Source organism: Microcaecilia unicolor, chromosome 9 (genome assembly GCF_901765095.1).
Source record: "Microcaecilia unicolor chromosome 9, aMicUni1.1, whole genome shotgun sequence".
Taxonomy (NCBI): Eukaryota; Metazoa; Chordata; class Amphibia; order Gymnophiona; family Siphonopidae; genus Microcaecilia; species Microcaecilia unicolor.
In genome coordinates, this window is record NC_044039.1 from 162,972,672 (window position 1) to 162,993,305 (window position 20,634).

General features: G+C 42.4%; 1 protein-coding gene across 2 annotated transcripts in view; it reads right to left on the bottom strand.

Moving 5' to 3' along the window:
* Nucleotides 1-20,634, bottom strand: part of SOS2 (SOS Ras/Rho guanine nucleotide exchange factor 2) — a 330,826-nt gene that overhangs the window by 149,286 nt on the left and 160,906 nt on the right. For both annotated transcript variants that reach the window (XM_030214043.1, XM_030214042.1), the window contains 2 exons: nucleotides 3,899-4,026; nucleotides 1,309-1,964 (listed from right to left, as the gene is read on the bottom strand). In XM_030214043.1, coding sequence (XP_030069903.1) covers nucleotides 1,309-1,964; nucleotides 3,899-4,026 — 784 coding nt within the window. The remainder of the gene's footprint in view (nucleotides 1-1,308; nucleotides 1,965-3,898; nucleotides 4,027-20,634) is intronic.

A 20,634-nucleotide genomic window follows, 5' to 3' on the forward strand; every position in this document is an offset into this window, starting at 1 on the left:
TCTAATATCTTTTTTGAGATGCAACAACCAGAATTGCACACAATATTCAGTTGTCACTCAGTAAATTAGGTATTTATATATATCTTTACATAATTTTTTTTAAAGATCTACTGTATACGATGTGGTTTTGTTGAGGAACTGTGTCATTATTTCAATGTTCTCTGTCTTTTTACAGGTTTACTACATTTTTGGCCCTGTTTACTAAGCCGCACTGTAGATGCGCTAATTTTTTAGCACATGCTAATGATAGAGACACCCATTATATTCCTATGGGTGTCTCTAGCATTAGCGCACGCTAATTTTTAACACATGTTAAAACGTTTGTGCGTCTACAGCACGGTTTAGTAAACAGGGCCCTTTATTTGGTGTGCACATTTATCCCAGAGCAGTATTTTAAATTGTTTATGGTTTGCCATAACTGTTGACTTGTTATTTATTCATCTTCAATGTTTCAATTATTTGATTGTTTATATTTTATTTAAATTACTCTGCTTCTTGTGTTTGTTTTTGCTTTTGTTTTTGGGCCTGCTAGTTTTTTTTCTCTTGCTCCTCTGGGCTTCCAGCTTAATCGGAACCTGTCTCAATTAACATCAAGAACTTTCATTTACAACTATCAGGCTCTGTTGCTTCCTGATGCCACACAATCCAGCCAGTGCAGGATTGGCCTCACAGTAGGATAACCATTTGTTTCATTCAGGTCTGTTGTGCACCCTGAATCCAAGATGTCACTACAGAATGATGTGAGACTCCAACTCTACTCATGGCAGCCAAAAGGGCAGAAATCTGTTTCCAAAATCAAACTCAGGTCTCAGATATAGTAACGCACAGCGCTGTCACTGAGCCACAAGAATGATCCTGGAAATTTGTCTCCAAGAGGGGATGTGGGCTACTGCTATTTTACTATTAACCCCAGTTATTAGTAACTAGGTCTCATTGCATAAAATGGAACCTGTGAAAAATAGTATGTTAGTGGTAAAATAACATATCTTAATGGTAGCCCACATAGATAACTATAGCCATGATGATCAAATCTCCGTGCTGTTCAGAAACAGTACCCTAAAAATAGCACTGGAACAGCGCAGGGAATGATTAACACCAGACACCCTCTGATCATGGGTCCTGGGTAAATACGGACACTAGACCGGCACTCGTGGCCTCTCTAGTGTCTGCATGTACTTTTGATCATCAGGCTATTTGTCCCTAAATGTAAGTGAGGAGCTATTTAGGGCAGCAAAACCATCCTTATCCAATAGGTCTAATATACTTATGACTTACCATATGAAAAAAAAAAATTAATGTGGGTCCTACCTGCATACATATGATAGGTGAGCCTTTCAATCAATTTTAGTACTGTCCCGCCTTTAATGATGGGAATGCCAACACTGTTTTGCAGGTTGTCCTCAAAAACAATGTTTTCTTCAGAGTCTTCCTCAGCAAAACGGTAAAGCTCAGTGCTAGGAAGCCTCAGTGGTTGCTCATTCTCCTCTTGCTGTAACACAGAGTCAAGCATTCGGTCCAAAGTGCCACGGTACTGGAGGGAGATAAGCACTGCCATCCAGTTATTCTTCTCCTCTGCAGATTTGGCGGCAAACACAATGGTGTTCTCATCCTTGGAAACAAGCTCAAAGGCATTCTTGTACTCACAAGTGTCTTCTTTGTCATTGATATGCACCTTCCTCATGATGAACTTCTCCTTGTGCCTGTACTCTGCACTGCTGTACCCTGGTAGTCGGGACTGGCTGTGGTTTGCCTTGCAGCTGATCATCAAACCATCAAACAGGAAGATATGGCGCTCATGTTTGGCTCCAACCCTGGTAAGCGAGCCTTCCATAATCAGCTCATTGCAGCACTGGCCGATGTCTCTGCCTTCCCAGCCATCAATGTTCTTCTGAATTTCATTCATCTTCTTAATGGCTAGATGTTTGCTTCGGATCTGGCGGTTGTAGAAACGGCAAACAGGCTCCCTGCAGAAAAAAAAAACTCCAATTGGGATTGTTTCTCAAGTTTATGTTTTCTGACAGAGCTCACAAAAATTCCAACTGAAATAAAAGGTTCACCAGCTCAAAATAAATCTGTGAAAATGTATTTCCTCCATCCACCACGTCCCCAAGGGCTACTAGCCCTGAATATCATATGTAACAGTGGCATAGGCAGACCTGACATTTTCAGTGGGCCCAGAGTTAACATGAGTGGGCACTAGAGAACCCCTTGTAGCCCAGTTTCAACCCTGCCCTTCCCAATCTCCATCCCCCTACTCCCCTTAGCCCACAGATTCACAAATTTCAACAGCAGTCAGAACAGATTGTTTCCTTAAGGCTTTAAGCTAAATCACCAGATTTCAATATATGAGGATTATATATTTATGCCTCACTAATAACAAGTCTTAGATTCAATTTTATTCACCAGTCTCTCACAACTTCAGAGACCCTCACACTCTAAACTCTGGCAAGTTCATTAAAGGAAATGTTCTAGAAAAGTAACTCACTTATCCTTCCTACCCACAGGGCAGCCATTGGGGGAGGGGGGGGCAAACAGGACAGATGCCCTGGGCCCCACAGCTCCAGGAGGCCCCAATGCTCCAGCATCTCTTCCCCATCTTCCTCACTTTCCTGGTCTACCTTTAATGTATTTCTCCTCATATGGGACTGCAGACAAGGCAGCAAGTCTGATGCTCTGATTGCAGCCAACCTGGAGCTTTCCTTCTACCCAAGCCCAAACGAGAAGTTGTGTCAGAAGGGGGGGCTGTTTTAAGGTAGCCTATTGGGGGGAGGAAGAAAGACATGATGAGAACAGAGGGGAGGGAAAGCAAGATGAAGAGATGCTGGACCCGGGGGGGGGGGGGGGGGGGGTGTAGGGGGGAGAGAAATGCTGGACCTGGGAGGGTGAAAGGAGGGAGAGAAATACTGGACTCGGGAGGGGGAGAAGGGGAAACAGAAATGCCGGACTGGGGGGCGGGGGAGAAATGTCTCAACTAAAATTCCTCTTTGAGTATATTGAGTCATCAGCCAATCAAATTGCTTTCAGATGTTACCAGGTCTCCTTCTAATTGCCGTGCAGACATTTTTGTAGGCATGCTCTCCTCTCAGTATTCATGCCCAGCTCAAATTTTCAATCAGTACATTTACAAATTTTAAACAATCGTTGCTATTTATTTTTATCACTCTCCAGTCTCACTTGCACACCCACTCCATATCTCTTCTCTAAGCTGCACATTGTAAGCTTACCCTGACTTAAAAGTCCTCCCTCAATCAGAGACATATATAGCACTGGCTCTAGCTTCAGAAACAGCTTTAGTCAGAGTCTATCTACTTCCCTGAAACCAAGAAAAACAACACTGCTGCAGTTACATCACTGATATATGAAAGGGGCACACTGAATATTTTAGTAGTATACATATTTCAGATTATATACCTTATCCTCTGAAACATGGATGGGCATGACTAACAGAATAAATCATATGACAATTACTTATACCCGCTTAAACAAAGACAATAAATCACAATGCAATGCACGGTAGGCTGCTCTCCTATGCTCAAATAGCCCTGACTCCTCCAAAGGGCAGACTTTTCTATTTTTTTATTGGTCTGCTCATTAGTTACTCATGCTCTTTTTTCTTCATCTTCCAGCTCAAACGGAACTAACTGTAGCTCTGGCTTCATAAGGCTTCACTCACAGCTGTTCAGAAAATTCTGCCTTTTATATTCTTGCTCCCCTTTCCCCATCTTGCCCGAGAGTTTCCTCTGACCACTGTCATAAACTCAGATTCTTCTTAAAATTAACCTCTCATATATGCTTTTATTTGTTTTCCTCACGCAGTTAGACAAACTGAAGCAGAACCAGCTCACTAATGCTCTTCTCAAAGGAGTCCATGCTTTTGGCATGTCCTGTGCAATCTTACCCAGGTCTGCGACGAGGCGAATGCTTGTTGTAGATGCGCTCCATGCTGCAGCGTAGGTTCAGGAGTGCAGTGGTGGCCTGTTTCAGGCACTCCCTGTCCTCTTCATCTTCACTACATTCTTGCAATTGCTAAATCCCCCCACCCAACAAATAAAGAAATGTTCAGATACTAAAATAGTTTACTGAGGACAAAGCCACAAATCAGTCATCAAAACAAGAGGCACATGTAAACCTGAAAAAACAAAATGCTCAAGGTGACACCCAGCCTCTTTCCTGCACCCCCATTCAGGCAAGGATCTGATGAGTTGCTGTGGAGTTCATTGCTTCTCACAGGAAGAGAGGGATTTGCTGATGCATTCTAATCATGTAAGAGCTTAAGGATATCAGCCACTGTTAGTGCCTTGTTTGTTTAAATAATTGTCTGTTGTTCACTTTAAGATTTGACCCAACAAAAAAATCCACCATCAATGTAATTTAAAGAACGGTATATGATAAAAACGGACCCCTATAATGGTAGTGGTAGCTCTACAATGACATTCTCCCTATCTGGGGATTTGAGGTTCCATTTGTTAGTTTGATTTTATTGTGTGGAGACACCCGCAAACTAAGTGTGCAAACTCTTTTGATTTATAGAATTATTTCAGTTTACATTTCCCTGTTTTTCGATTAAGTTTATCTAATATCCCAATTTATGAAATTTATTAGCTACCCTTATGAAGAGATTCACCCAAGGCAGTGTACAACAGATATAGCTTGACATAAAACATACAATTTTGAGACTAGCATAACAATAGCAAAAGTACCAAATATAAGCATAAATACACTTAATGAGGTAAATGTGGAGGCAGCAAATTGAATCCTAATAATAGGACTAAGATGATACAGTATCAGAAATATAAATAGCACTGTAAAACAAAGAATCAACATAACAGAAATGTAATAAATATCAGCAGAATAACACCTAACGCCCATGTTAGCAAATGTCCTTGTGTTACTAGTATCATATATATTTTATTTAATTTTTGGTTCATATATCTCATGTTATCCAAAACAATATCAGTTCAATGTGGCTTACAAATGTAAATATGAAAAGTGTTACAATAAACAAGAATATGAAGACAGAAGAGAAGACTGCAATAAACATTTAGTGAACAAGTGTGCATCAATAATGATTATAGGCTGAGTGAGTGTTAGACAGTCTGACAGAGGAACATTTTAAAGATTTGCGAAGGGCAAATAATTGTTTATATATCTTATATCCTTTAGGAGAGAATTCCACCATTTCGTTCCTATGTAAGGGAATCCCTTGAAAAGTATCCTATATAATAAAATGCACCTCCAACGTTCTGAAGCCGAGAAAGTGAAGCCTTCAAGCCTTGAAGCATTCCTGCAACGTTCCGGAACTACGGCTTCAGAACGTTGGGGGTGCGTTTTATTATATAGGATGTGCTCGGTGCTTTTCTGCAGCACATGGGGGGAATTTAATATATGCTGATTAAAGTGGAGGAGTGGCTGGAGGGGGGGGGCAGGGGAGAGAGGAGATTCGCTGGGTGGCTGGAGGGGGGGCAAGGGAAAAAAGAAGAATCGCTGGGTGGCTGGAGGGGGGGCAGGGGAGAGAGGAGATTCGCTGGGTGGCTGGGGGGGCAAGGAAAAAAGAAGAATTGCTGGGTGGCTGGAGGGGGGCAGGGGAGAGTGGAGATTCGCTGGGTGGCTGGAGGGGGGGCAAGGGAAAAAAGAAGAATCGCTGGGTGGCTGGGGGGGGCAGGGGACACAGGAGAATTGCTGGGTGGCTGGAGGGGGGCAGGGGAGCTAGAAGAATCGCTGGGTGGCTGGAGGGGGGGGCAGGGGAGAGAGGAGACTCGCTGGGTGGCTGGAGGAGGAGGAGCAGGGGACAGAGAAGACTCGCTGGGTGGCTGGAGGGGGAGCAGGGGACAGAAGAGACTCGCTGGGTGGCTGGAGGGGGGCAGGGAAGAGAAGAGCATCGGTGGGTGGCTGGAGGGGGGCAAGGGCAAAAAGAAGAATCGCTGGGTGGCTGGGGGGGGCAGGGGACACAGGAGAATTGCTGGGTGGCTGGAGGGGGCAGGGGAGCTAGAAGAATCGCTGGGTGGCTGGAGGGGGGGGGCAGGGGAGAGAGGAGACTCGCTGGGTGGCTGGAGGAGGAGGAGCAGGGGACAGAGAAGACTCGCTGGGTGGCTGGAGGGGGAGCAGGGGACAGAAGAGACTCGCTGGGTGGCTGGAGGGGGAGCAGGGGAGAGAGGAGAATCGCTGGGTGGCTGGAGGGGGGGGACAGAGGAGGACACACTCGCACCCAGCAGTCTCACTCCTCTCTGTCACACACACACACTCGCACATTCACTCCTCTCTCACACACACAGTCAATCTCACACATACTCTCTCAAACATACACACTCCGAGGAAAACCTCGCTAGAGCCTGTTTCATTTGTGTCAGAAACGGGCCTGTTTTACTAGTAAATTTATATTTTACCTTCTTGTGCTAGGAAAGTGTAAGATAAGATAACCTCTGGTACCTAGAATAGCGTTGCCATCATGATATTGAATAAGATTGGAGGTATCGGCAAGCCATGAGGAACCCAAAGGTTTGGAGACCAGGGAGGAGATATGGAGCCTGACATTTTAACCTGCTAAGATCTTGATTTTAGTAATCCCCTAAAATGTTTAAGAACTACCCCACAAATTCCAATTATTGGATAATTATTGATTTGATTAATATGTCATGATCAACTATGTCAAATGCACTGGACATATCAAATTTAAGTATAATGATTTGCTTTCCACTACTAATTTCCTTTTTGAACTCAGATACTAGGATACATAAGTATATAAGTATTGCCATACTGGGAAAGACCAAAGGTCCATCAAGCCCAGCATCCTGTTTCCAATAGCGGCCAATCCAGGTCACAAATACCTGGCAAATCCCCAAAATATACAAAACATTTTTATACTGCTTATCCCAGAAATAGTGGATTTTCCCCAAGTCCATTTAATAACGGTCTATGGACTTTTCCTTTAGGAAGCCATCCAAATCTTTTTTAAACTCCGCTAAGCTAACCACCTTTACCACATTCTCTGGCAACGAATTCCAGAGTTTAATTACATGTTAAGTGAAGAAACATTTTCTCCAATTCGTTTTAAATTTACTACATTGTAGCTCCATCGCATGCCCCCCAATCCTAGTATTTTTGGAAAGCGTGAACAGACGCTTCACATCTACCTGTTCAACTCCACTCATTATTTTATAGACCTCTATCATATCTCCCCCTCAGCCGCCTTTTCTCCAAGATGAAAAGCCCTAGCCGCTTTAGCCTTTCCTCATAGGGAAGTCGTCCCTCTTTATTCCCTCTTTATCATTTTTGTCACCCTTCTCTGCACCTTTTCTAATTCCACTATATCTTTTTTGAGATGCGGCGACCAGAATTGAACACAATATTCGAGGTGCGGTCACACCATGGAGCGATACAAAGGCATTATAACATCCTCATTTTTGTTTTCCATTCCTTTCCTAATAATACTTAACATTCTATTTGCTTTCTTAGCCGTAGCAGCACACTGAGCAGAAGGTTTCAACGTATCATCGATGACGACACCTAGATCCCTTTCTTGGTCTGTGACTCCTAGTTTAAATATGTTTATTAAAGGCTTTTTCATACCGATAATACAAAGGTAGACTCAAAAATAAAACACAAAAGCAAACCCCCCCCCCCCCCCCCCCCACACACACACACACACACACACACAAATAAACACAAAGGAAGATCAAAGAGCCATGGCAATTCCCGGAAACAAACAGTATGGATACACAAGATCAATTGGTGCTATGCGACCCCTTACAAAAGAGATCTAAATGAGCCCAGGTCTTCAAAATAGATTTAATTCGTCGACGCCTATGGGCCAAAATTGTTTCATATTTCCTAATCACACAAACGTAACTCCACCATTCATTATAATTGAGGTACACATTATTTTTCCAATTGGAGACAATTAAATGCAGTGCAACAGCTAACAGTATGTTGAACAACTTTTTATCGGACTCCAGAAGGGAGACATTAGGACAAGAGGCTCGTAAGAGCACAACCTCATAAGACAGCGCAGTAGTCTCTGGCAGGTGAAAAATAAGACACATTCTTGTCCAAATAAGTTGCCAGTAAGCTCTGACGTTTTTACAGTAGAAGACCATATGCGCTAACGATCCATCCCTCTCCTGGCAAGACCAGCAACTAAAGTTGACACCCTTAGTGATTCTTGCCACACGAGCAGGAGTCCAATAGGCTTTGTGCAATATAAAATATGAGGATTGGGATATCGCTGCTGACTTAGTGGGACGCAGGGAGTTAACCAAAAAAGTATACCAGTCAAATTCTGACGCATCCAAACTGAATTCCGCTTTCTAGGACATCCTTAATGGTGCAACTGTGTCAGCATATGAATCCTGAAGTTTTTTATATAGTAGGGATGCCTTCTTTCCACCCGATGTGATGGTGCGACAAAAGGAGAGAAAATCTGAAGGAGTTGTTGTGATTGAATGGGAGACCTTAAAGGTTGAAAGATATGTGGATATGTCCTTCCATGTGCCAGAATCTATTAAAGAAACATTATACAATGCAGACAGAGCATCAGGTGACAACAAAGTACCAGCAATATATAATTGGGATAACTGCCATATACCCCCTCCCTGCCATTCTGCTGTTTGAGACTGCAGGAGACCAGTTGGAAAACTAAAATTGTACCAGAGAGAAACATCTTCCAACGAGACAGTACGAATTCCAAGACCAGCCCTAAACGTACGAACATCAGAGGCAGAGGCTTTGAGCAACCGAATGCGTCTTGTATACGGATACAAATCTGCATACGGGAGAAGAGATAAAGGGCAAGGGTGCACCAGGGCTGCCTCAAAGATCTGCCACCAAGGTGTGAGGTTAGTAAATTCCCCCTGGAACCACATTAAAGACTGGGCAAGTCGAAAGGCCTTATGATAAGTCTTAAAATCAGGGATATTGAGACCTCCCAGATGCCTTGGTAACTTAAGCTTCTTGAGCGCAATGCGGGGAGGCTTTTGCCTCCATAGAAACTTAATTAAAAGGGAATCAAGCCTGTTGTAAAATGAATTTGGAAAGGAGAGGGGGGTCATACTGAAAATGTAATTCAACTTTGGGGCTAGAACCATCTTGATAGCCTCTACTCTCCCCCACCACATTAAATACAACGGGGACCACAAATTTAGAATCGAAGTGGCTAAGGATAAAATTTGCTCCTTAACAAGGATCAAACTTTGATCAACAGACTTCGCATACCATACCCCCAAATACTTAAGTTTGCACGGCTCCCAGGAGAATGGGTATGGGGATATCTGAGATCTATACGCTAAGGAATTGAGCGGCATTATAGCTGATTTAGACCAGTTGATTTTATAACCAGAGTGGAAAAAGAATTGATTACGTCCAATATACTGGGAAGAGAATTGGGTGTGGTATATAGCAAAATATCATCAGTGTAGATGGAAAGCTTAAACATCTCCCCTCCAACAGACACACCAGAGATATTCGAATGTGCACTAATGGCTATAGCCAGAGGCTCCAAGGCAATATTGAAAAGAAGTGGAGACAGTGGACAGCCTTGCTTAATGCCTCTTCTAAGGAGAAAAAATTGAGAATTAATACCATTCACAAAGATGGAAGCTATCGGATTAGTATACAAAACTTTTACCATTCTAATAAAGGCTGGGCTAAAATTAAACCAAGCCAAAATATGGAACAAGTAAGCCCATTCAATTCTATCAAAGGCTTTCTCGGCGTCAAGTGAAACCGCTATAAAAGGTTCACGTGAGCCCTCAACATGCGCTAGAACATTCCAAAAAAGTCTAGAATTGTCACTAGCTAATCTAGCTACCGTAAACCCATTTTGATCTCTATGAATTATATCTGGGACAATATGTTGGTGGCGGAGAGCCAAAAGCTTTGCGTAAATTTTATTGTCTATGTCAATCAGAGAAATAGGCCTGTAATTCTCAACTCTGGATGGATCTCTGTCTGGTTTGGGTATAACAACAATCATTGATTGATGGAAGGAGCCAGTTTGACCCTCATATAATAAGAGAGAGTTATAGAGAACTTGCAGTTTGGGTGCCAGAAGATCTGCAAACATCTGATAAAATTCTACAGTAAAACCATCATTTCCAGGCAACTTACCTGTAGAAAGAGAATGAATGGCATCTAGGATCTCCTTATGGGAGAAGGGTTGCTCTAAAGCATGGTTTTGAGAGACATCTATAAGAGGCCTATCAAGATGGTTCCCAAACTCTCCAAAGGGCCCTGAGGAAAATGGAACCTCAGAATCATATAATTTGTTATAGTATAATTGGAATTGCTGGGCAATGGCATCATCTGTGACATGTATGATCTCTGAGGAGTCAACAATTTGCGAGATCCTATTCCTACTTCTTTTAGTTTTAAGGTATTACGCAAGAAAGTGGCATGCTTTATTACTCTCAGCATATAATGTTGATTTATGAGCATGAATAAGGTCCAGCGCCTCCTTTGATAGAGTAGTATTCAAATCATATCTTAATTTCTGCAAACTCAAAAGAGTAGCCGGGTCATTATCTACAATGAACTGATCTTCTAACAGCTTAAATTTGGCAGTTTTATCCTGCAAATCAGTTCTACACCTACGATTGGCCATGGCAGAATAAATAATTATGTGACCTCTAATAGTAGCCTTAAAGGCATCCCACCACAGGAGAGCTTTATGTTCCACCAGGATATTGAAATGGAAGGAAGTCATCCATTTTAGATTTTATAAATTGAATAAAGACATCATCCTGCAGCAGCATGGACTGAAATCTCCAAGACGATTTGCTCTGGACTGGTAAACTATCAGCTAACTGAAGAGATACTGGCGAGTGATCGGAGAGGACTCTACTAAGTATCTCAGAATTACATGCATGAGGTAATAAATTGGCGGAGATTAAAAAGTAGTCGATCCGCGAAAAACTGCCATGAGGGGGAGAATAGCTCTGTAGGATGGAAAACACGCCAAAGATCAACCAGGCCCAGGATTGTCTTAAGGTCCTGGATCCTATAGAGTGCTTTCGCCATCCTAGAAAGACATTTGGATTTCCTATCCAGAGTAGGATCATTGAAATCGCCACCAAGGAGGATACGGTCGGATCCAAAGGAAATAATCTCAGAGATTAGATTATGAAAAAAACAAGGGAGAGTCAGAGTTTGGTGCATACAAGTTTCCCAGTGACTCCTAACGTGGAACCTTGCATTACATAGCTATAATTCGGGTTCCCCTTTCCCATATGCATCACTTTGCACTTGCTCACATTAAACGTCATCTGCCATTTAGACGCCCAGTCTCTCAGTCTCATAAGGTCCGCTTGTAATTTTTCACAATCCTCCCGCGATTTAACGACTAAGTTGAATAACTTTGTGTCATCAGCAAATTTAATTACCTCACTAGTTACTCCCATCTCTAGGTCATTTATAAATATGTTAAAAAGCAGCGGTCCCAGCACAGAGACCTGGGGAACTCCACTAACTACCCTTCTCCATTGAGAATACTGACCATTTAACCCTACTCTCTGTTTTCTATCTTTTAACCAGTTTTTAATCCACAATAGAACACTACCTCCTATACCAGGACTCTCCAATTTCCTCTGGAGTCTTTCATGAGGTACTTTGTCAAACGCCTTCTGAAAATCCAGATACACCTTTATCCACATGTTTGTTCACCCCTTCAAAGAAAATGTAGTAGATTGGTGAGGCAAGATTTCCCTTCACTAAATCCATGTTGACTTTGTCTCATTAATCCATGCTTTTGAATATGATCTGTAATTTTGTTCTTAATAATAGTTTCTACCATTTTACTCGGCACCGACGTCAGACTCACTGGTCTATAATTTCCCGGATCTCTTCTGGAACCTTTTTAAAAAATCTGCGTTACATTGGCCACCTTCCAATCTTCCGGTACCACGCTCGATTTTAAGGATAAATGACATATTTCTAACAATAGCTCCGCAAGCTCATTTTTCAGTTCTATCAGTACTCTGGGATGAATACCATCCGGTCCAGGTGATTTGCTACTCTTCAGTTTGTAGAACTGCCCCATTACATCCTCCAGGTTTACAGAGAATTCATTAAGTTTTTCCGATTCATCAGCTTCGAATACCATTTCCGGCACCTGTATCCCACCCAAATCTTCCTCGGTGAAGACTGAAGCAAAGAATTCATTTAATCTCTCCGCTACAGCTCTGTCTTCCCCGATCGCCCCTTTTACTCCTCGGTCATCTAGCGGTCCAACTGATTCTTTTGCAGGCTTCCTGCTTTTAACATACCTAAAAAAATGTTTACTATGTATTTTTGCCTCCAACGCAATCTTTTTTTCAAAGTCCCTCTTAGCTTTTCTTATCAGCGCTTTGCATTTGACTTGACATTCCTTATGCCGTTTCTTATTATTTTCAGTCGGTTCCTTCTTCCATTTTCTGAAGGATTTTCTTTTAGCTTTAATAGCTTCCTTCACCTCACTATTTAACCACGCCGGCTGTCGTTTGGTCTTCCGTCCTCCTTTTTTAATACGCGGAATATATTTGGCCTGGGCGTCAAGGATGATGTTTTTGAACAGCATCCACGCCTGATGTAAAGTTTTGACCCTCGCAGTTGCTCCTCTAAATTTCCTTTTCTCACTTTATCATAGTCTCCTTTTTTAAAGTTAAACGCTAACGTATTTGATTTCCTATGTATACTTACTTCAAAGCTAATATCAAATCCGATCATATTATGATCACTGTTATCAAGCGGTCCCAGCACCATTACCTCCCACACCAGATCATGCGCTCCACTAAGGACTAGGTCTAGAATTTTTCCTTCTCTCGTCGGTTCCTGTACCAGCTGCTCCATAAAGCTGTCCTTAAATTCATCAAGGAATTTTACCTCCCTAGCGTGTCCCGATGTTACATTTATCCAGTCAATATCAGGGTAATTGAAATCACCCATTATTATTGTGTTGCCCAGTTTGATTGCGTCCCTAATTTCCTTTAACATTTCTGCATCCGTCTGTTCATCCAGACCAGGCGGATGGTAGTACACTCCTATCATTATCCATTTCCCCTTTACACATGGAATTTTAATCCACAGTGATTCCAAGAAGTGTTTTGTTTCCTAAAGAATTTTCAATCTATTTGATTCAAGGCTTTCGTTAATATACAATGCTACCCCTCCACCAATTCGATCCACCCTATCACTACGATATAATTTGTACCCCGGTATGACAGTGTCCCACTGGTTAGCCTCCTTCCACCAGGTCTCAGAGATGCCTATTATATTTAATTTTTCATTTAGTGCAATATATTCTAACCCATCTTATTTCTTAGGCTCCTGGCATTCGCATATAGACATTTCAAACTGTGTTTGTTGCTCCCATTTACATCATGCTTAGTACTTGACAGTACTAATTTGCAATCTTTTGTCTGATTTTTATTTTTATTTAGGGACACCTGATCTACTATGCTCTCTTTTGCAACCTCACTATCAGGATACCCTATCTTCCTTGTTTTGTTATCTTTGAAAGATACCTTATCCCGAACCATGTGCTTTTGAGCGACTGTCGGCCTTCCCCCCATTTCTAGTATAAAAGCTGCTCTATTTCCTTTTTAAATGCTGATGCCAGCAGCCTGGTCCAACCCTGGTTAAGGTGGAGCCCATCCTTTCGGAATAGGCTCCCCCTTCCCCAGAATGTTGCCCATTTCCTAACAAATCCTAAACTCTCCTTACTGCACCATCGTCTCATCCACGCATTGAGACTCCGGAGCTCTGCCTGTCTCTTGGGTCCCATGCGTGGAACAGGTAGCATTTCAGAAAATGCTACCCTAGAGGATCTGGATTTGAGCTTCCTACCTAAGAGCCTAAATTTGGCTTCCAGAACCTCTCTCCCACATTTTCCTATGTCATTGGTACCCACATGTACCAAGACAGCCGGCTCCTCCCCAGCACTATCTAAAATCCTATCTAGGTGACGCGTGAGGTCCGCCACCTTCGCACCAGGCAGGCAAGTCACCAGGCGATCCTCACGTCTACCAGCCATCCAGCTATCTACATGCCTAATGATCGAATCACCAAGTACAACAGCTGTCCTAACCTTTCCCTCCTTGGCAGCACTTGGAGACATATCCTCGGTGCAAGAGGATAGTACATCACCTGGTGGGCAGGTCCTGGCTACAGGAGTACTTCCTACTTCACCAGGGTGATGCTCTCCTTCTAGGAGACCTCCCTCCTCGATGGTAGCACAAGGGCTACCAGACTGTCTCCATACTGAATAATGGTCTAAACCCGGATTGTGATTATGTAGTAAGGAAAAGTGAAAAAAAGATTCCATCAATTGTTGGCCCACAAGGTCTTCCATCACTGTTACTATTAGAGGGATTGAGGTAACAGGTCTCTAATTTGATATATCACTTCTCTTTCCCCAAAACCAACATGCAAATAAATATCTACAAGGGTTAACACAGCATTCCTAGAGAGGAGGTTCTTATCTATATCTTAGGTCTGTGGGTCACAGTGTCAGGAGCACTATTTTGAATTTGACGTACCTGGCCAGCAGAAGGGAAAAATGGTCTACCTCATGCTGGTGAAGTTTATCACTGCATTTTGACTCTAAGGGTCAACCTATTTCTGACATTTCTATCCCACATTAGCCAAAAAAAAAAAACCTCAAGTTCAAAATGGCTTACAGTTTAGATTAAAAATACAGAGTTTGAATTTGAACAAAAAAATAACAGTATAATGTAAGTGGCTGAGAGTAACACATTAGCAAATAAACGAATTATTTACTTACAAATATTTGCTATACTACTAATTGTACACAAAATATATCACAAACCCATTTGGAGACACTGCCCCTGGTTCAGAGTGAATGAATTAGGGGAAAATGTGGGAGAAAAATAAAAGTAGATAAGAGAAACGGAGAAAGGGACCAAGAAGGAGGGGATGTAAAAGGACAAAAGGAAAAAGTAGGTACAAGAGGGGGTGAGGTAAAGAAAGCAGAACTGCTGAGGTTAAGCAAAGGGAGATGGACTAGCCGAAAGTTATAACCAGGCTTTCCCTAGCTCTTTGAACTTACTGAAAGAATATTTGAGCTGAATGTGTAAAGGAAGAGTCAGATTGGGGGCCCAGATAAGAGAAAGCAGTGTCCCTATGAATGTCAAAGCCTAAACAGAGGTGAGGATCCACACAGATCAAAGAAAGAAAGGATAGGATCCAAAGCACACCAAACACAGGGGAAAAATCCAAAAGAACTTTATTAGCTTGATATAACATCGACCCAACACGGCCATGTGATGGTGGATGAAGACAAAGAAGGGCTGACTGTGTAGAATAAAGTGTACAAGATGGAATATAAGGAATTAGAAGATCTGCAAGGTAAATAGAGGATTGAGAAGATAAGCTGTTAAAGACCAAAGTGATGACCTTACATGTAAAGTTGTGCTTACACTGAAAGCCAGTACTCAGCTTTAAGTAAAAACGGGAGGGGGTAGTCTGCTTGACATGCATTCTAACAGTTTTACTGCAGCAGAATGGACTAGTTAAAAACACTTAAAAGTGGTTAACAGGCAAACCATTACAGAGTAAATTATAGTAGTCTATATGAGTGATGACAAGTGTAGCAATAATCTCCTAATAAGATTAAATGAAATACAAGGTTTAACAGAGCAAATACAGTGGAGTACTTTAAAAATATAAATGGACCATAGCATCAAACAGAGGTTTGAAGGTGAACCTCAAGTCAAAAATGAAATCCAGAATTTGGACAGAGTTCTGAAATAGAAGAAAGCAGCCCTGTAAAAGGAAAGGGCGAGGAGGGGAGACAGAGCAAGGCTGTGGAAAGAGGAAATTAAATAAGATGATTGTCCTTTAGTAAAGAAGAAAGGCAAGTGTTCAGAGGAGATGTGTCAGACAAAGAAGAATTTAAAGTGTGAAGGATCTGAATATCAAGTGTGCAACAAAAGGCACTAGATCCAAGGAATTGGGAGGGGTGCCAGGAAAATATTAGAGAAGGGGCCAGAACAGATCCTTCGGGTCTCCAGAGCATAGTGACGAAACAACTTAATGAATACCTAAACAAACACTCAATTCTGCATGAGTCTCAATCAGGATTCCGGTCAAATCACAGCACCGAAACTGTACTAGTGACTGCAATGAACTCATTCAAACAAGCAATTGCAACTGGTAACAATATACTCCTCCTAACAATATACTCCTCCTACAATTCGACATGGTTAATCATGGAATACTATTACATATACTAGAATACTTCGGAGTAGGAGGCACAGTTCTCAAATGGCTCAAAGGATTCCTGACTACAAGATCATACCAAGTAACAACGAACGCGGACATATCACCCCCATGGATACCGGAATGTGGAGTTCCCCAAGGATCCCCCCCCCCCCTCACCAACTCTCTTCAACCTAATGATGATACCTCTAGCCAAACTTCTAGCCAATCAAAACCTCAACCCTTACATATACGCAGACGATGTCACGATTTACATCCCGTTCAAACATGATCTAAACAAAATCACCAACAAAATCAACCAAAGCCTCCAAATCATGCACTCCTGGGCGGACGCATTCCAGCTAAAACTCAACGCAGAAAAAACACGTCTTGTACTCACCTCACAACACAACCAACTACTCCACCATAACCACACCATACTGTTCTCTAACCGTCTCACAAAATCTGAAAATTCTTGGAGTTACCATCGATCGAAACCTCACACTCGATGACCACGTGAAGAATACGACGAAAAAGATGTTCCACTCCATGTGGACACTCAAAAGAGTAAAACCTTTCTTCCTGAGACACATTTTCCGAACCCTGGTACAGTCAATGGTAATAAGTCATCTGGACTACTGCAACGCACTATACGCTGGCTGCAAAGAACAGACTATCAAAAAACTCCAAACAGCCCTGAACACCGCAGCCAGACTCATATTTGGAAAAACTAAATATCAAAGTCCAAAACCCTTAAGAGAAAAACTCCACTGGCTCCCACTCAAGGAACGCATTGCGTTCAAGAGCTGCACGATTGTACACAAAATCATTCACGCAGATGCCCCAATCTATATGCTAAACCTCGTGGACTTGCTTCCCAGAAACGCCATAAGATCAGCCCGCAAATTTCTCAATCTGCACTTCCCCAACTGTAAAGGACTGAAATACAAGCTGATACACGCCACCACCTTCTCATACATGAGCACGCAGTTGTGGAATGCACTACCTGCAGCCCTGAAAACTATTGACGAAATAACTAACTTTCACAAATCTCTAAAGACACATCTCTTCAACAAGGCCTATAAAGATAACCCATAGCCTTACAAACTACCTCACCAACCCATTCAAATATTAAAGTCCACCTTCTATACTATCCTACCTAATACCTTCCTTCTCTCTTCCATTACTTAATCTTTGTACATTCCAATTGTATCTGATATCCTGTAATGACTATGTCATAACAAAACTCTGTAAGCCACATTGAGCCTGCAAATAAGTGGGAAAATGTGGGATACAAATGCAATAAATAATAATAATAATGGTGAAAAACCTCTGGAGGCCTATTTTTATCTTTTGGTAGATGGGATTCTAGAAACAGAGAAACAAGACGGCAGATAAGGGCCGTATGGCCCATCCAGTCTGCCCATCCTCAGTAACCACTAACAACTCCTTTTCCTAAGAGATGTCTGTCCTAAACTCTGACACAGTCTTCGTCTCCACAACCTCCACCGGGAGGCCATTCCACTCATTCAGCACCATTTCTGTGAAAGAGTATTTCCTCAGATTCGTCCTAAGCCTATTTCCTCTTAACTTCATCTTATGCCCTCTCATTCCAGAGGTTTCCTTCATTTGAAAAAAGGCTCTCCCTTCCTGTACATTAACATCACTGAGGTATTTAAATGTCTCTATCATATCCCCTCTCTCCCACCTCTCTTCCAGCATATGCATGTTGAGGTTCATAAGCATGTCCCTATATGTTTTGACCAAGACCGCTGACCAATTTTGTAGCTATCCTCTGGACTGACTCCATCCTGTTTATATCTTTCCTTAAGTGCGGTCTCCAGAATTGTACACAATATTCTAAATGGGGCCTCACCAGAGACTTGTACAAGGGCAATATCACCTCTTATTCCTGCTGGTCATCCCTTTCCTTATGCACCCGAGCATCCTTCTGGCTTTGAGTGTCGCCTTTTCTATCTGTTTGGCTACCTTCAGGTCATCAGACACAATCAACTCCAAGTCACACTCTTCTTTCGTACACAGAAGCTCTTCACCCTCTATACTGTACTTATCCCTCGGGTTTTTATGACCCTACATTTCTTAGCATTACATCTTAGTTGGCAATTTTCAGACCATTCTTCAATCTTCTCCAGATCCTTCCTCATGCTATCCAAATCCTCCAGAGTGTCCACCCTATTACAGAGTTTGGTATCATCCACAAAGAGACAAAACTTACCAGACAGCCATGCTAACCAGCTTTTTCATATTGAGTCAGATAAGAGTGAGGAAATTTGAACTGCTCAAGGTGTCAGCGTGATCATAGCAGTAGAGAATCCACGAACGTGGAGAACTCAACGAAATCCCACAGATAGTCACAATATAACAAAACAGTGGGTAAAAAACCAGGAGTTCCAGAGTGAAGATGAACCAAACTTTATTAATCAGTATATTGACTCGACACAACGTTGTGTTTCGGCCAAAGGGCCTACATCAGGAGTCTAAATACTTGAGAACGATAATGATGATCCAGAATTAGTAATATTGTAAAATACAGTCTGTATTGTAGTGGTCTTAAAAAAAGACCTTTGTTCTGAAGCGTGAGCCAGATCTCTCGCATGAGCATGATCATAGCCACATGGTGCATCTCATTAATGCAGTGCATGACATTAAGCCTCATGTACTGGCCATGTTAAAACAAATAGGTAACACAGGTCACCTCAGCAAATCACCCACTTTTCTTTGCTGAATATACCCTGTAAATCATGGCATTCAGCTGATCATTGTAGAAATTTTTTTCCCCCTACCATTTTTAAATGGTAGTCAAATCTTGCCAAATGAAGTAGAGGAGTGGACAAGTGGTTAGAGCACCGGTCTTGAAATCCAGAGGTGTCTGGTTCAAATGCCACTGCTGTTCCTTGTAATCCTGGGCAAGTCACTTAACCCTACATTACCTCAGGTACAAACTTAGGGCCCTGTTTACTAAGGTGCGCTAGTGTTTTTAGAGTGCGCTAAACACTAGAGATGCCCATATATTCCTATGGGCGTTTATAGCGTTAAGTGTGCGTTAGTATGCACTACTTTTTAGCACGTGCTAAAAGCACTAGCGCACCTGTAGTATAGCTTAATAAACAGGACTCTTAGATTGTGAGCCCTCCAGGGACAGGGAAGTACCTGAATGTAAGTCACCTTGCGCTACTACAGAAAAAGGTGTGAGCGAGTGGGTCATAAAAAATCAGAAGCAGGAGATTCAAAATGGCCGCTGACTAGTTCGGACGCTCAGAAAGCTCCGGGAAAGAAAAATGCCAAAGAGAAGGGGCCGCTTGTCCTCCGCCGCTGCCCCTCCACGGCAAAGTCTTCCTTCACAGTCCACAATGATTGATTACCTTCGTGGAGCACAGATATCAGGAACACCGGGAACAGGTCTGCTAGGTCGACCGGGTGGAAATGGAACCATTTCGGAGACCGCTGGACTGGAGCTATCGCTCAGCCCCGATGATAGGGCGCCTCCCCCGCAACCCTCGGGAGCGAGCACGTCGACGCCGGATCCTAACAGGACGCCACCGAAGAGTGTAGTCGTCCACAGGACCGAGGAGGAGAGTCGAACTGCGGACAGTGTGGACCCTTTTTGTGATCTAGGTGCCTCTCGAGGGGGAGATATGACATCTAATAATCAGTACCAGATGGAAGCTGTGACCGGAGATAAAGCACTACAGACCGCTGTTGCAGTTACAGAGGTACAATTTCCTAAATCCCAGAAACCCACTGAAATTACATTAGAGACTCTATACACTTTGATTGTGGACTTGGGGAGTTCCTTAAGTCCACAAATTAAACAATTATCTCAAGAAATGTCCAATATGGACCACAAGGTTCAACAGACTGAACTCAAGGTAGAGACAATATCGAATCGTCAAGAAGAATTGGAAAAACAAGTGAAAGAGGTTCATTTAAACCAAGAGACTATGATCAAAGATTTAATTTCCTTGAAGAGACGTACTGAATTCTTGGAGAATGTAACCAGAAACAATAATATCCGCTTTTTAAATTTTCCAAAAAAATTTGGAGTTTTACCAAGGGAAATGCTTAGAAAGTATATTACTGAGACACTTGGCGCTTCAGAGGAAATGGTTCCACCATTTACACAAATATATTACCTGCCCCAGAAGCGCCCAGTGCCTCAAGAAAAGTCAGAATTGGATATTTCATTGATACTGGAATCCTCAGATACTGAATTGGTTCAGGCATCTACTTTAATTGCCACCGTAGCCTTGTCGCCAGATAAACACTGGCTGATGAGACTTTTCTTCCAAAATAAGGATAAGAGTTTCCTTGGTTTAAAAGTTAGTCTCTTCCCTGATGTGACTAAAGAGACTCAAAAACGTAGACAGAGATTTTTACTTATGAGGCCTGGTGTAATTCAGTTAGGAGGTACGTTTTTTCTAAAGTACC